The following is a 17,198-nucleotide window of genomic DNA, read 5'->3' on the forward strand; positions in this document are numbered from 1 at the left end:
AAACAGTATAAAGTAATTAATATTGAATTTTTCATATAGTTACTTGGGTGGAATCAGCAGCTACCATTCAGAAAACAGATCAGTTATTCTGTAAACAATAATTGTCCTAAATAAATTTATCAGCCCAATATAAATCCAAATCTTAAATTGCTCAATTTTAAAGTTTGCTTCATGACTTTATAAACTTTTTAACATCAACTAGAATATCAATATTGGTGAAATAAAGCTTATAGCTTATAAGAAATATCAAAAATAACTGAGAAAGAAACGAGCATTTCTCAGAATAGAATAATAATCTTAGTCATGGAAATCTCCCTATTCTTTTATATAAAATAGATATAAGCAATTTTTCCCCAAACTAAATTAATAGCTTCTTTTTTAACCCACTACAGGTTTTATTATAGAGTGCCAATTAACTGCAAAACACCCTTTTTCCCTTCTCACAATGAAAACTGCAAAGTTTCCAGATAGTTTCTTATAATGTCAGGAATTTTATTTTTCTAATTTAGTTTCTTAAGAGCTTGTAAATTCACAGTCTCTTCTAATTGCTTTTTGGTGACTTTGCTTGTAACGTACCTAGGCAATTAAATTCTACTCTCAAAACACCCTCCTTCCCTTATAATAAATCTCTTACTCTCTGGCACGGTTGGTAGGGGGTGTGGAGAAAGAGGAGAGAGAAATCTGCTGTTTCTGTGTCACTTAGTCTTGGGGAAGCTCATCTCTCAAAACCCACCAGAATCCTATTAGACTTTCATCATAACTGCCAAAAGATTTCCTTTCATTTCACAAATTCAGGCTCTATTTTGCATTGCTATAAATTTCTGCAAAGGGGAAAAGAATCTTTCCTCACCTCTTTTTCTTTACATTCCTAACCTGGCCAGAATAGGAACATAAATGTGAGAGTGTATCCTTTGAAACTTTGAAACTCAGCAGAAAAAGTTCCCACTCTTTTCTTGCTTGTTAACAAAATAGGGTGTTAAAATTTCCTGCAAGTTTCTGAAAAAGATAATAGGGAATTAATTATTTGCCATATGTACTGAGTCTTTCCATAAGTAAAGGCAAACAAGATGACTCTTCAGCTAATTGAAATGAAAGCACAACAAAGAACCTAATGATCAGAGGTGCAAAAATTATAATAGCAGGATTAGGAACAATTGGAATCATTATTTACAGCTCTTAATTATCAATCAAAGCAATATACAGGTTGACCTTTATCTAATTTACCTGGTAAGATTGGGGTATATGGGAACTGCCCCTTTTGTGCTATTTCCTTGTTTCTCTAAATCTTCTATTACTGGATGCAGTCCTTCTGTTTGAGCTTTAGACAAAGAGTTTTGCTTATTACATGGCCATGGCTTATCCTTGAAATAACTGATTAGAATTGATTCAGTTCCTTTTATTTAACCAGTATTACTAGAATAGGCCCACAGTAGAGAATTAGCTTCCTTCAATACATGTTTTTCCAGCATGAAAACTGGGGTAAAACTGTCACTTTCCCCAATCCTTCTCCTGAACCTGAAGGCAGAAATCAAGCTGTTTTTCCAACATGGGATGAAACTACCATCCCCTCCTACACCCTCCCTGCCCCCAAATCCCACATCCAGTGCTCATTCCACTCTACCCCACCTTATTGACTAATCTTTGGGAATTATTCAGTTTCATCTAAATCTACTTATTTGTACACTCATTCAGCTGTCTATTTTGTCCTCAAGAATAGTGTGAGATATATGTTTAGATGGTTTGCTAACATCTAGGCATACTATTTTCTTTGCTGTTTCCCTAATATAGCTGTCTAGTAAATATGTTGGAAATAAAAATAAAAAAAACAAAGTTAGCTTGACTTGACATGTTCTTGATGTAATTTATATGGGTCTGTTGATTTGAACTCATTAAGAGTAGCTGGGTACTCTCTTATCTCTTCACTTATCATGAGTTTGAATTCCTTATCCATTTTTGTTATATTCTTTGCTGACTAAGTATTTATTTCCCTCGAATACAGAACACTGATGGAGAAAATTTGTTGAATTTATATCAAGATATGTAAGCCTGGTTTAATAATAGGAAAAGTATAAACTCAATGAGCCATATTAATGACAAAATAAAAATCGTATGAGTATAATAGGTGGAAAAAAGTTTTTGATGAAATACAAAACCTATTTCTGTTTTAAAAAAAACCCGCTAGGAAATATGGGAATAAATGGAACTTTCTTTAAAATAATAAATATTATAAATATTTATTTATAATAGCCATTTCTGTTAAAAACGCTACCCCCCCCCCAAAAAAAGGGAATGGACCTTCCCTTAAAGTGATATCTAAAAGGAAGAACTACCATACTATATAATGAAGATAAATAGGAATTTTTTCAAATAGAATCAGAGGTGAGATAAGGTTGTCCATTGTTACCTTTTCAGTTTGACCCAATACTACAAATACTAGCTATAGCCATAAGACAAGAAAAAGAATTTGAGGGAATAAGCAAAGGTAAAGAAAAAAAGAACAAAATTATCTTTTTGCAGATGATATGGTAGTATACTCAAAGAATCCTAAAAAGTCATCTAGAAATTAATTGAAAAAAATAACGTCAACAAACATGCAAAATATGAAATGTATACAAAACATCAGCATTTCTATATAAGACCAATAAAAGAACAGAAAGAGAAATTCCATTTAAAATTACTACAGAATGTATAAAATAATTGGAAGTCTGCCTACCAAGGTACACAGAACTTTATAAATGCATCTACAGGGGCTGCTAGGTGGCACAGTGGATTCAGGAGGACCTGAGTTCAAATCCAGCCTCAGACACTTGACACTTATTAGCTGTGTGACCCTGGGCAAGGCACCTAACCCTCATTGCCCTGCAAAAGGATGAATGAATGAATGAATGAAAAGTAAATAAATAAATAGATGCATCTACAAACTACTATTTATAGAAATAAGGACCTAAATAATTAAATATAATGAAATCCATCTAGAGGCAAAACAGGTCAAGACTCTTAAAGGAAATAATGAAAAAAGTGAGAAGGAAATCTTGCAGTGTCAGATCACAAATTAGACTACAGAGCAGTAATTCTCAAGTTAATTTGGTCCTGGTTACAAAATAGATTGCCGAGTGGAACAAATTAGGTATACAACCTATAAAATGCAGTGTATCTAATGCATAGTATTTAATAAAAACAAAGACCCCAGCTATTGGGATAAGAACTCAGTATTTTACAAAGATCGATGGGAAAATTTAGTTGCCTCTGTGGAAGAAATTTTATTTAGACCAGCACTTTATATCTTATACCAAGGTAAGTTCCAAATTAATATTGATTATAAAAGATCACATTACATAAAAGGTTATATCATAAACTAGAGAAACATGGGAAAAATTTCCCCTCAAGATCTGTGGACAGGAGACAACTTCAGGACCAAACAAGGGATGAAGAGTATCACAAAAGATAAAATTTTGATTACATAAAGTTGCAAAGTTTTTATTTAAAACAAAATCCAGGAAAGCCAAGATTAAAAGGGAAAAAAATGGAAAAAACATCTTTGTAGCACGTTTCTCTGACTAAAAGTTTTCATTTCCAAAATCATAAGGACGTTAGGCAAATTTAGAAGAATAAGCGCTATTTCCAAGTTGATAAATGGTCGAAGTATACAAAAATGCAGTTCTCAAGGGAAGAAACTGAGACTTTCTATAGCTATATGAAAAAAAATGCTCCAGTCACTACCAATTAGAGAGATGTATCAAATCAAAGCAATTTGGAGGATCCATCTCATACCCACCCATCAGATTGGTAAAGATGACCAAAAAAGAAAACGATAAGTGTTGGAGAGACTGTGAGAAAACAGGTACCTTGAAGCCCTCTTGGTGGACCTTTGCATACAACCATTCTGGAAAACAGTTTGGAATTATACAAAGTATATAATTTGTACCCTTTGACCTAGCCATACCACTGATATTGACCCAGCCATACCACTGATAGGACTATACTCAGAAGTATATACATATATACACATTTATAGCAGCTCTTTTTTTGTGGTGGCAAAAATATTTAAACTAAAAAGATGCCCATTAATTTGAAGATGGGTAAGTTATGGTGTATGTAAATGAAGGGGTACTATTGTATTATAAGAAAGGAATAATAGAAGATTTCAAAGAAATAGAAAAGACATGAACTGATACAAAGAGAAATAAGCAGAACCAGAAGAACAATTTGTATGGCAAGCATCAAATTATAAAAGCAATTTTGAAAATATTTGTAAACTGATGAATGAAATGAGCAGAACCAGAAGAACAGTAAGAACGCCATTGTAAAGACTACTTTGAAAGCTGTAAGAAGTATGATGTATACAGTGACCATTCATGATTCCAGAGAATTGATAAAACCTTCTGACACAGAGACGACATATTTAAGTGGCAGAATGACATAGGTCATTTTGTATACAGCCAGTGAAGGAATTTGTTTTGCTTGAAACTACACATATTAGTTATAATGAATTTGTTGTTCTTTTCCTTTTTTCACCCATGGGGTGTGGAATGGGAAGAAATGGAAATGTCCATTCAAAATAATTAAAGAAGAGAATGTGCAGGGGTGCCACAGATTTAGGATATTAAATGCACTTTTAGATAAGGTTCCTATGTTTTTAGTTTTGCTTAATTGTTATTTTGTTACAAGAGACTTCTCATGAAACGGGGATAATCTGTTAATATTTGTAATGTAAAAAGATATAAAACTTTAATTTCAAAAAAAAGAACTCAAAAGCAAAATTACAGTCAGGTAGTTAAACATATATATATGTTTAAACATATATATATGTTTAACTACCTGACTGTAATTTTGCTTTTTTTTTTTGGATGGGGCAATGAGCGTTAAGTGACTTGCCCAGGGTCACACAACGAGTTAAGTGTCTGAGGCGGAATTTGAACTCAGGTCCTTCTGAATCCAGGGCCGGTGCTCTGTCCACTGCGCCACCTAGCTGCCCCCAGGTAGTTAAATCTTAATATCATCAGTTAACCCAATTACTGTATGTATAATATTCCTATCATTTCATTGATCTTCCTCTCAGTTCATCTTCAAAAAATCCTTTTTGTTCTCCTTTAGCATTCATTGTCAGCCTCAGTTCATTTGGCCTTTGATGCCCCCAATACTACTTATGTAGGACCATGCTACTCTTTTATATTTGTGGTGTTCTCTCTCCTTCCATACTTTTACAAGTCTTTTAAAAGTCTGAGTTTGTAACTTCCTTTTGCAGCCACTTATACCACTTTTCCTTTTCTTTCTTATAAAAATATATTTTTGGGGGACAGCTAGGTGGCACAGTGAATAGAACACAGGCCCTGGAGTCAGGAGTACCTGAGTTCAAATCCGGCCTCAGATACTTAACACATACTAGCTGTGTGACCCTGGGCAAGTCACTTAACCCCCATTGCCCCACAAGATATATATATATATATATATATATATATATATATTTTTTTTTTTTTTTTCTTGAGCATTTTGAATTTCATTTTGGGGAATTTCCTATCCATTTTGATCTGATTTTCCATCGTAGAATTTAGGTTGATGGATCCTATCCATCTTTTTCATGACCCTACTCTCCTTAATTTCCATGACCTTGGAACCTACTCTCCCCAAGCCTTTGGTGTACATCAGATCATGATTAAAGAAGCCTCATTTATTTTATAAATTGTAAAATGGTGTGAGCCTTGTTCCCAATGTCTCCCTTTATACCTCCATAATCAGCTTCCTATCCTTGTCATTAGGAACTGTTCTAAACATTTATATTCTTCTTCACATTCCACCCCTTACCACTTACTCACCTGATCTCTTACCCAAGGATGTTGTTTCATACTTCACTGAAAATGTTTGAGGCCACTCACTGAGAATTCCCTCTTCTCTTCATCTCACATCACTCAGAAATCTTCTGTCACTAACTCCTCCTTTGCCATATTTCTCTTGGAGTCGCCCTTCTTGCCAAGGCAAATGCTTCAGTATGCATCCATAATCCAGTCACTTCTCATCTTCTCCAACAGATTTCCTCTTTGATTATTCATATTCTCTCTCTCTCTCTCTCTCAAATATTCAATCTCTTCTTATCTACTGCCTCTTTCCCTGCTTTCTGTCCTTAAATATCCTCACTTGATTTGAACATCCCTGACAGCTACTGTCTTACGTTTCTGCTCAACTAAACCCTTTGAGAAAGTCAGCTATATTTGCTTCTTACTCACTCAATTCCAAGCCCTCCATAGCTTGTCTTCTAACCATATCATTTGACTGAAACTGTATTCTTCGGTGTGACCAGTGCTTTATTAATTGACATATCTAATGGCCTTTACTTAGTCCTCATCTCTTTTTTTACACCTTTCTCAAGGCTTTGACGCTACTGGTCATTGTCTTTTGGATATTTCTAGATTTTCATGACGCTGTCTTCTCTGGATTCTTATACTTCTGTAGATTCAATCTTCTTTGCTGGATCTTCATCTAGAGCATGCCCACTAAGTTTGAGTCCCCCAAAGCTCTCTCCTGGGTCCTCATCTGTTTTCCTTCTATACTGTTTCATTTGGTGATTTCATCAGCTTCCATAAGTTCAATTATTATCCCATTACAGATGATTCTCTAAGCTATATTAGTTAGCCCTAGTGTTTCTTCTAACCTCTAGTCTCACATTAACTGCTGCTTCTTGAGTATCTCAGAATAAAGTCCCATAGGTATTTCAAACTTGATATGGCCAAATCAAAACTCACTCTTTTTTTAAACACAATTTATTTTATCAAGTAACAATTTTTTTTACATTTCCCTTTTCCCTGCCCTGATTGATCACATTTTTAAAAATAATAAATTCAGTATGAATCTACATGGTCCAATAAATTCCCACGGTAACATGATTTAAAACTGTATGTTTGGTTTGGCATTTTAAGGCCATCATCTGGTGGGAGACGAGTGATATGTTTGATCTTCATCCTTTCTGCCATGTGATTTATCATTGGGTAGATGAGAGTTCTAAAATGTTCGATATTGTTTTTCTTTATAGTATTGTTACCATTGTATAAATTGTTCTCCTAATCCTTACTCCATTAGGTATCTTTTCATAAAGGTCTTCCAACTTTCTTCTGAAATTATCCATTTCATCTTTGATGAAACAAATAATAATATTATGTTACATTCATATGTCATAACTTGTTTAGCCATTGCCCAATAGCACATTCCCTTAGTTTCCCATTTTTGACTACCACCGAAAGGGCTTCTTTAAATGTTTTAGTATCTTTGGATCCTTTTCCTCTTTTTTGATTTCTTTGGAAATAAAAAGTGGTATAGCTAGATCTGAGAGTATGCACAGTGAGTTTCTGTGCATTGTTCCAAATTGCCCTACTGAATGGCTGGACCAGTTTATCATAGCTGCATCAACAGTTCACTAGTGTACTGTTTTCTCCCACAGCCTCTCAAACTTTTGTCATTTTACTCTCTTGTCATATTTGCCACTCTGATAGTTATGGAACCTTAAAGTTACTTAAATTTTCATTTCTGTAATTATTAGAGATTTAGAGCATTTTTTTATATGACTATTGATAGCTTGAATTTCTTTTTTTGAAAACTATAGTTCTTTGGCCTACTGGGGAAACGTTCTTAGTCTCATAAATTTGAGTGAATCAAGCATGAGAACTTTATTGGAGAAAGTTGTTGCAAAGATTTTCTTCCAGTTATCTGTTTCCCTTCTAATTTTTATTACATTAGATTTGTTTGGGGAAGCTATGTAGCACAATAGTTAGAGGACTGACCCATGAGTGTGAGTCATGAGGACCTGAGTTAAAATTCAACCTCAGATACTTATTAGCTATGTGACCCTGGGAAAGTCGCTTAACCTTAATTAGCTCTAAAACAAACAAACAAAAACATTAGATTTTTTTTTTTGCAAAAAGTTTTAAATTTTATATAATAATAAAATTTTATGCAATAAAATTTAATGTTTTCTCTTGTAAGATCTTACCACTTGTTTGACTGAACTCTTCCCTATCCATAAATCCCAAAGGTAACTTCTTTGCTCCCCTCATTTGTTTATGATGTGACTTTTTAATATGCAAGTCTTTCATCTAGAGTTTAAAACTCATTATCTTTTCCCCAACCCCCTCCTTGTTCCAAATTTTTCTATTACTGTTAAGGATACTACTGTCTTCCCAGTTATACAGGCTTGCAGTATCAGTATAATTTTCAGTTCTTCACTCTGAACCTACATATTCAATATTGTCAAATGTAGTCTCCACATTTACAACTTCTCTCCACGCACAGAGCTTCCACTATTTCACCTAATTCCTGGACTACTACTGTAGTAGTAGACTTCTTTTTTCTTTTTTAGTAATAGCCTTCTGATTGCTCTCTTTTTTGTCATTCATCATCAACTCATCTAACAAAGGAATTTTCTTAAAGCTTAGGTCTAGCCAACTCATCTCCTTGCCTCCTAACTTAGTAGACTTTAGTGGCTCTCTATTACTTCTGAGATCAAATATTGAATCCCCTCTTTGGATTTTAAAGCCTCTCCCCTCCCCCCTCCCCTTTCCAGGACAATGGGGGTTAAGTGACTTGCCCAGGGTCACACAGCTAGTAAGTTTCTGAGGCTGGGTTTGAACTCAGGTCCTCCTGAATCCAAGGCTAGTGCCTTATCCACTGCACCACCCAGCTGCCCTGGATTTTAAAGCCTTTTACAGAAATCCAGGCCCTTTCTACTTTTCCAGCATTCTCATACTTTACTTCCCTCCACTTCCTTTCGATTCAAGTTATACTGACTTATTTGCTGTTCCTCTCATATAACACAACACCTTTCTGACTCCTTGTCTTTCATTGGTTGCCTCTTATATATGAAATGCTTTCCCTTTCTCATCACCTCCTGGCTTCTCTGGCTCGCTTTCAAGACTGCTCAAAGTCCCCTTTCTGTTGGAGGCCTTTTCTGTTTGCCTGGTTCTTAATGCCTTTCCTCCAAGATTACTTTCCGTTTAGGCTGTGAATTGATTTATCTGTGCATAGTTTATACATTTTTTTCTTTACATTAGAATGTGAACTCCCTGAGAGCAGGAGGGGACCATATTTTTGCTCTTCTTTACATGATCCATTGTAAGCACCTAATAGATGCTCTTGGACAAGCTGCTTTTAGCAACTAGTTCCACCATCCTCTCTCCACCCCTTCCCCCGAATCATGTCCAGCATTGGACTTTTTCTTTATCCCTTTCTCTACTATTTGAAGTAGGAGTAATCTAACATTAAATTGAGTCTGGAATTACATTTGCTCTGTTATTGGAAGAAAATTCCTGCAAGATTTGTGGTTAGTTAAAACCCTTTAGCACTAAAAAAATTAATTCTTCAAGGCCAAGTATTTGCCGTTAGCCAAACTCTTCATTGATGTAGTCTGCCCTATTTTCCTTCAATATTTTATTTCTCTCTCCAGTGAGCCTTACTCAAGTTTTCTTTGCTTTCCTGACACTGGTAGCTAGATTTCTTCACCTAAGTTTATCTCTTTATATAGAAGATTGCTCTCTGTAGTTGCTTTTATTCTGTCCTATTTGAGCAAGATAGGCTTTTCATAGTTTTATTACGTGTGACTCATCCCAACAAGTTTCAGTGATACCTACAAGGTCAAATTCATTTCTTTGCATTATGATTTCATGAATTAGTATTTTGCTTTAAATATCTTAGTTTCAGAGGCTGAATATATTACATTTGATGTCTTGACTAAAGAAAGTTTCCTACAAAAAAGTTTACTGCGCTTGCTTCGCAGAAGTATGGGTATTAGACCTATTTTTATTGGTAGAGGGAACTCTTTGATAAGAAAACTCATCGTGTCAATGCAGGTTGGTAAATTTTGTACAGCCTGGTCTTAAAGAGTTGCCCAGAACCCTGGCAGGTTAAGAGTCTTGCTCAGGGTCACCAAACAGAGCTCTGGTAAAGGTGAGATTTGAGCTTAGATTGGCAAAACTTGGAGGATGGCTCTCTCCTGTACAGTACAGCCTCTCTGCTTTGCTGATAGGAGCTGCACCATGTGAAAAGTAGATATACCTCGAAATGTAAATGTAGTTTAGCTTATGGATGGTCACTCATGCCATGTCATCAAGGCACATATTAGATGAAAAATAAAATGATATCGGTTTTTTTGGACCTGTGCATGGGAAGTGATTGATTCCAAGTAAAGTCAACAAACATTTATTAATGTGTCAGGCACTGTGGTAATTGCTGGACCAAAAAAAAAACCCCAAAACCCCAAAAAAACCCAAAACAGCTGCTACCATCAAGGAGTCCTCATATTCTAATGGGGGGAGACATGTAAATATCTGGTTACATGCAAGATATACACAGAGTAGTTTGAAGGTAATCTGCGATTGGAAGGCAATAGTAATTGCTTGGGATGGAGAAGGCAAATCTTGAGAGAATCAGGGAAACTAAAATATAGAAGTAAGGGCACAAAGCAGGGTTGGGGACCAGCCACTGAGAAGGCATAGGGAAAAGAGATGGGCAGTCCCATTTGAGGAACTGCTAGTAGGTCAGCGTAACCAGAGTAAAGCACATGAAGGGGGATGAAGTGTAAGAAGACTTGAAAGGTAGGAATAGTTTAGGTTATGAAGAGCTTTGAATACCAGAAAGAGGATTTTATGTTTGATCTTGAATGTAATAGACCCTCAGGTAATGTACCTACCCTTTTGAAATACATCCCTATCGTTGTCGAGTGTAGGATAGATTAGAATGTGAAGAAACTTGAGGCAAAGTGACCTGTTAGAAGCTATTGATACAGTCCAGGCAAGGTGTTCATGGGGCCTGAACCAGGATTGTGGCTGGGTGAGTAGACACAAAGTAGTATACATGAGAAATGTTGTGAAGGTAGAAATGACACGATCTGGCAACTGATTGGACACATTTGGTGAATGAAAGTAAAAAGTCAAGGATGATACCAAAGTTCAGTGGGAGGATGGTGCCCCCTTTACAGTAAAAGGGAAATTTGTAAAAGAAGGTTAAAGGGCAGTGATCTAACCTGTTAGTTTACAGATGAGAAAGTATAGGCCCAGGAAACTTAAGGGACTTGTTTGTCCCATTCACTACCAGCAAGAAGCTTGGTCAGTCATTGTTCTAGCTCACTTCTCTCTCTTTGAAGATTTTTTTTTTCTTTTCTCCTTGTACCTCCTGGGTGTTTTCTAGGTGCACACCTGAGTTCACAGCATCATGAAAAAATACCTCCTTTACTCTTGGGGTTTGTATCCTCTTGCCTCCGTTCCTTTCCTGTGGCAGGGAGAAGGGAAGGAAAAAGTAGGGAAATGCTGTCTCTTAAACATACTTGCTACCTGGGTTCTTGTGCCTTATACTTAATTTACATTTTGTGGTAAATTCCCCCCCCCCCCCCCCCCCCCCCTTTAGAGTCTGACTTCCCTTTACATCTTAGAAATAGCTGTAATTCTTCCTTGTCGTGTCTTTGAGCACCAGTCCTTAATTTTTAGAATGTTCCTAAGCAAGACTTGGTCAGGAGAGGGAATGGAAAAACAGAGCTTATTCCTTCCATTAAGCATTCTGGTTCATGTGCTGCTTTGTGTCCCTGGACCCAAGCTGTTTTTTGCTAAGGTCCCCCTCACTAATTCTGAGCTACTTAACAGACTTGACTTTAATCACAAACCCAGGCTGACAGGAGAACCAGAATCACAGATTAATAGAAGCATTAAGTTCAAAGGATGGCAAGCACTTTCTTTCCATATGTTGCCCATATATTCCAGTCTCTGGTACTATGTCATCAGGGCAGGTAGATGGTGCAGTGGATAGAGCACCGTCCCTGGATTCAGGAGGACCTGAGTTCAAATCCGGCCTCAGACACTTAGCACTTACTAGCTGTGTGACCCTGCGCAAGTTACTTAACCCCAGTTGCCTCACTAAAAAAAAAAAAAAAAGATATGTCATCATTTAGCATCTAATCTCTTTAACAAGGAACATTTTAAAAAAGAATTCTTTAAAGATAAACAGATTAAATTAACTTTATGGGTATAATAATCACAAGAAAATGACCACCAAAAATCATACTCTTGGTTAATTTACATTAGATGAAAAGTTAAACTAATTTTTTATATAAGCAAGCATCCAAACTACTAATAGTAAATTGTAGTTTGGAGTGGGAGAGGGAGAAGCATATCTTTTCAAACATTAAGTGCTATACTATTTTAAGCTTTGAGAGTATAAAGATAACCTTTCTCTTAGCAAAATAAAATACCAGCAAAATCTTTTATACTTTTTGTGTGATACAAGCTGAAAAATCAGTTGTATACCCACTTGCTTGGTTGCGCTATAGTTTTATGTAGTTGATTAAATATTTTGTATCATTATATGTAAAGCAAACGAGTTGTTTTTTAATTGTTAATTATCAGCCTAAACTAGGAAGCATTTTTTTCCAATTTAACTCAGCATAAATCTTTCTCCCTCACCTCTTTCTTCATGCACAGAGTATTGTTTTCCAAGTTTTATTATATAAATTATCTTGTGTTTCCTTAGGTTTTACAAATTCTGTACTACAAGATAAATTTCTTTGGAGCAGGGACTTTTAAATTTTTGTCTTTGTATCCCCAGTGCCTGTGCAGCTAACTGTTTAGTGCCGGACCTCAAGTCAGGAAAACTTCTCATCCTAAATTCAAATCTGGCCTATGACACTTACTAGCAGTGTGACCCTGGGCAAGGCACTTAACCCCATTTGCCTCAGTTTTCTCATCTGCAAAGTGACCTGGAGAAGGAAATGGCAAAGTACTCTGGCATCTTTGCCAAGAAAACCTCAGATGGGGTCAGGAGGAGACATACATGACTAAATAAAAAAATCCCCAGTACCTAGCAGTAGTATACACATACAGTGGTATGTGAATTGCTTAGGATAAGCAATAATTTTGACCTGTGATTTTCCTTGATATAGGGAATTCTTTGATAAGAAAACTTATTCTTTTGTTTGTTTGGTTTTTTTTTTTTTGTGAGGCAATTGGGATTAAGTGACTTGCCCAGAGTCACACAGCTAGTAAGTGTTAAGTGTCTGAGACTGGATTTGAACTCAGGTCTTCCTGAATCCAGGGCTGGTGCTCTATCCAGAAAACTTATTCTTTCAGGCCAGGTTGATATTGAATCAGAAATCTAACTAAAAAGGAAAGCCTGCTCAATCAGATTTCTGATTCAATACCAACTTGGCCTGGGCAGGTCACTTAGCTCCGATTGCCTCCTCCCCAAAAAAATGGGTAACATGCAAGGAAGCATTAAAAAGTTGCAGCTCTTAAAAACACACCTAAATGACTTTTAGAAACATTGTAATATCTTTTCCTGTGGGGAAAGTCAAATGTTTCAGGGATTGTTCAAAGCCACAATGAAACAGGATCAATTACAAAAAAAAAAAGAATAAAGTGGGATTGAAAATGAATAAATGATGTCAAGAATTGATAAGGTATTGATGTAAACTTCTCGAATTAATCCTCAGAAAACTTAGTAAAGACCTTCAAAGGGCTCTGAGGCCTGCTGGAGGGGTTGTTATTTATAATTAACATTAGATGATTAATAAATCTTCTAGAGTAGGGTTAAGCCTACTAGATGTATGAAGAACAGTGAGAAGACCGGTTTTTTTTTAAAGCATTTAATCATTGCTTTAAAGAAGAAAAATGCTTGTCATGAGCAAGATACTACAAAAACTGGAGTGCTAAAATTTAGGAAAAGGTATTTTTAAAAGTAAAAAACTCACTTTTTTTATTCAAGGCTGTACCAAAAACTCTTTCTTGGAAGAAGCTCAGGCAAACCTATACCTGGGCATTTTTATGTCCTGAGAATGTTGGACTCTGGTGAACATGTTGATATTGAAGCACAGTTGTTGTGGAATGTCAGAAATTCCCAAATGGAGATGAGAATATTGCAACATAGCCTTGCATTAAAAAAAATTTCTCCAAGAGATGGAAGCAAACATTCTTCGAATGGTCTAGGAAACTCACCTGACTTAAAACCTATTAGAAAACCTGTGGTCTGTAATCAAGGCTAAACTTGGAAAGATATTTATTAAAGGTATGCTTCATATCCAATATAAAAGTGTCATTTCATGATGAACTAAAGAATGAGTCAAAATCTTGTAAATCGCAGAGCCAAATTGTGTAAAACAAGTGATTTGCAGCAAAAGGACATTGAATGTTAAGAGCTTAAGATATAAGACAGTTGTAAATTTATTGCATAAGTTTCAATACATTATTTTACCTTATTCAGTTAATTTGCATTCCACTATAGTAGGCACTTAAATCAGTGTTTTTGAGTGAGTGCTTTATGTGGTCTCAAAAAAGTTTGTTACACCATGTCTGACAGGATTGTCATTATTTTGACCCCTGTTGTGTCTAGTGAATTTAACCAAATGCAATACACATTTGTGTGCCTTAATTATAGGCATTTTTTTTTTAATTGAGGCAATTGGGGTTAAGTGACTTGCCCATGGTCACACAGGTAGTTAAGTATTAAGTGTCTGAAGTCGGATTTGAACTCAGGTACTCCAGATTCCAGGGCCAGTGCTCTATCCACTGCGCCACCTAGCTGCCCAAATTATAGGCAATTTTTGTGATGTTAAGAGGCACAAATTTGTTTTTGTTTAATCTAGTTACCTAAGAAAAATACCATGTTAAGATGCTGTTGCATTTTTGTTACACTTCCAAACAACAATATTATACTGTGAGCTAGTTTATTCATTCCATAGGAAAGACTTCTCTGTCAGAGAATTTAGGAAAGTGAGTGTACTGTCCTATGTAGAATCCTCCTGGAAAAGATACATAAAAATATTTAAAGTGTGTTATTTTAAATGCATTAGAGGTACCTAGCTTTTTAAAAGAATTCTGTAATGATGAGAGACCTCTTAAAACTGTATAAATGGGGGGCAGCTAGGTGGTGGAGTGGATAAAGTACCGGCCCTGGATTCAGGAGGACCTGAGGTCAAATCCGGTCTCAGACACTTGACACTAGCTGTATGACCCTGGGCAAGTCACTTAATCCTCATTGCCCAGTCCAAAAAAAAAGTATAAATGAATCCACCTGTTATGTAATCCCAGATTTGTACTTTGGGTTTGCTGTGAGGATATTAGATGTGGTAATGATTCGTCACCTGACTGATTTGTTTTATAGAGCTTCTTATTCTAATATTGATCAGTAGGGTACATTGGAAAGGTGGCTTACTTGTCCAAAAACAGAATGCAAATTGTGTCAGCTTTCTAACATATCACTCTTTTGTGTGCATGTAGGAGAACTACGGCATATTACGAAGCTGAAGCCCTGGAGCCTCTTTGATGTGCTTGTGGAGAAATATGGTTGGCCTCATGAAGATGCTGCACAATTTACAGATTTCCTGATCCCGATGTTAGAAATGGTTCCAGAAAAAAGAGCTTCAGCTGGAGAATGCCTTAGGCATCCTTGGTTGAATTCTTAGCAGAATCTCCAAATAGAACATTCTGAGCTAGCAAATATTTCCCAGTACATCGGACCTAAATGGTGACTCTCAAATTCTTTACCAGGATCACAAGTGAGCTGGCTTCACCCTCAGACCTTTATTTTGCTTTGAGGTACTGTTGTTTGACGTTTTGCTTTTTGTGCACTGTGTCCTGGGGAAGGGTAGTCTCTTCAGCTAAGTAGTTTACTGACCCACTTTCTTCTGGAAACACTTAATACCTTGTCTCTAAACATTCATTGTTTCTTGTGTTGTGTGGCATTCAAACGTCATTTTCTTGAACAAAAAATACTTTCCCCCTCTTTGTGTTTCGGCAGGTTTTGTAACTATTTATGAAGAACTCTTTTAGCTGAGTATTCTATAATTTACACGCTTAAAAAATGATCAAGTTGGAATCAAGAAAGCTATGGCAAGGAAATGTAATTTTATCTGCTGGCAAAGGGATATCATTCTTGTATTATAGTCTATGTAAATGTAACCTGTAAATGTTTCTTTCCATTAAATTTGGGATGGGACTCCAATTTCAGAGTAAAGCTACTAAGTTTTGAGTGATTTGTAGCCTCTAAGTTGCATGTAGCAGACATCAGCTGCTTTGAAGTTAAAGACTTCTAACTCCATAGCAATTCTTTTTACATTGGATTTTAAACAAAGCAGCTCTCATTTACAAGATTTCTTTTCCCATTTGGCGCTTTAACAGAAAGCAAGATTTGTTTCTCATTCTAAAACATGGATTACACACTTCCACTCCCATTAGATATTTTGCATCATTTCTTTGAAAAGTGCTTTTAAGGAAAAATAGTAATTTCCCTTATAATGTGACAACATACTACAATGAGGTATTTATTTCTGCCTACAAGCACTTAAGTTGAACTATATGCAGGTTAAATTGAGAAAAGGAAACATTTCTACATGTGCAATGAAAATTATGTTTGAGAGAGTATTCTATGTCTAAAAAGCAAGGGGTATAGTTAGAATTTGCAGTGCAATGGACAGAGAAAAACCCCGAAGTCTCAGAGGTCAGAGATCACGTTCATTCTTCATGTAGCTTTACATGTTTCTAACAACAAATTGCACTAGGTGTTTTTTTGTTTTGTTTTGTTTTGTTTGTTTGTTGGGGTTTTTTTTTTTTTTTTTGGTCTTTCCATGAACTCAAGTACAAAGAATATGATTTCCCCTTTGCAAGCTGCAGTTTGCTTTATGCGTGTAGAATCCAGGACACAACCATAGTAGGCAATACCGATTTTAGAATGTTAATATACAGAGGTATTTTGCCTCTTTTAGAAGTCAGTGGGATGAATGTAATTTTTTTCCAGTTTTACACATTAATTATGGTGCCACTTTTTCTTGACTTTGTCCATTTAAATTTATTCACATGCCTTTGCAATAACTAGATTGTGAAAAGATACCCACGTGTTGTAACAATAACCTATTGTTTGAGGTGCTTGCAGTTGTCTAATTAATTAAAGTGTTTGGTTTTTTTTTTTCAGACATTGTGCTGGTCATTGGACTATGTTTGACATTAGCTATATACTAACGTTTTTTAGTTATTTACTGTTACATGATTTTAGCATTATATTAACAAAACTCAACGAACTGAATGTTAAGATGTTGGGATACTAGTTGCTTAAATGAGGCAGTATGGTTAAAAGAACCAGAAATCAATTATTTTTATGGGTAGACTAGGAATGTGGAAATGGAGTTGCATTCTAAAGGGGGACAGGGTACCTGAAGCCACAAGTGAGTAGTCTTCCAAACG

The 17,198-nt window shown here is 35.9% G+C and overlaps 1 protein-coding gene across 1 annotated transcript in view; it reads left to right on the forward strand.

Annotated features, from left to right (window-relative positions):
• The window catches only part of SRPK2 (SRSF protein kinase 2), a 236,623-nt gene extending 219,698 nt beyond the window's left edge, over window positions 1-16,925 (forward strand). The window contains 1 exon segment of the mRNA XM_043965951.1: window positions 15,240-16,925. Coding sequence (XP_043821886.1) covers window positions 15,240-15,424 — 185 coding nt within the window. The 3' untranslated portion in view covers window positions 15,425-16,925.
• Window positions 16,926-17,198: the final 273 nt, after the last annotated feature.

The sequence above is a fragment of the Dromiciops gliroides genome, chromosome 5 (genome assembly GCF_019393635.1).
Source record: "Dromiciops gliroides isolate mDroGli1 chromosome 5, mDroGli1.pri, whole genome shotgun sequence".
Classification (NCBI taxonomy): domain Eukaryota; kingdom Metazoa; phylum Chordata; class Mammalia; order Microbiotheria; family Microbiotheriidae; genus Dromiciops; species Dromiciops gliroides.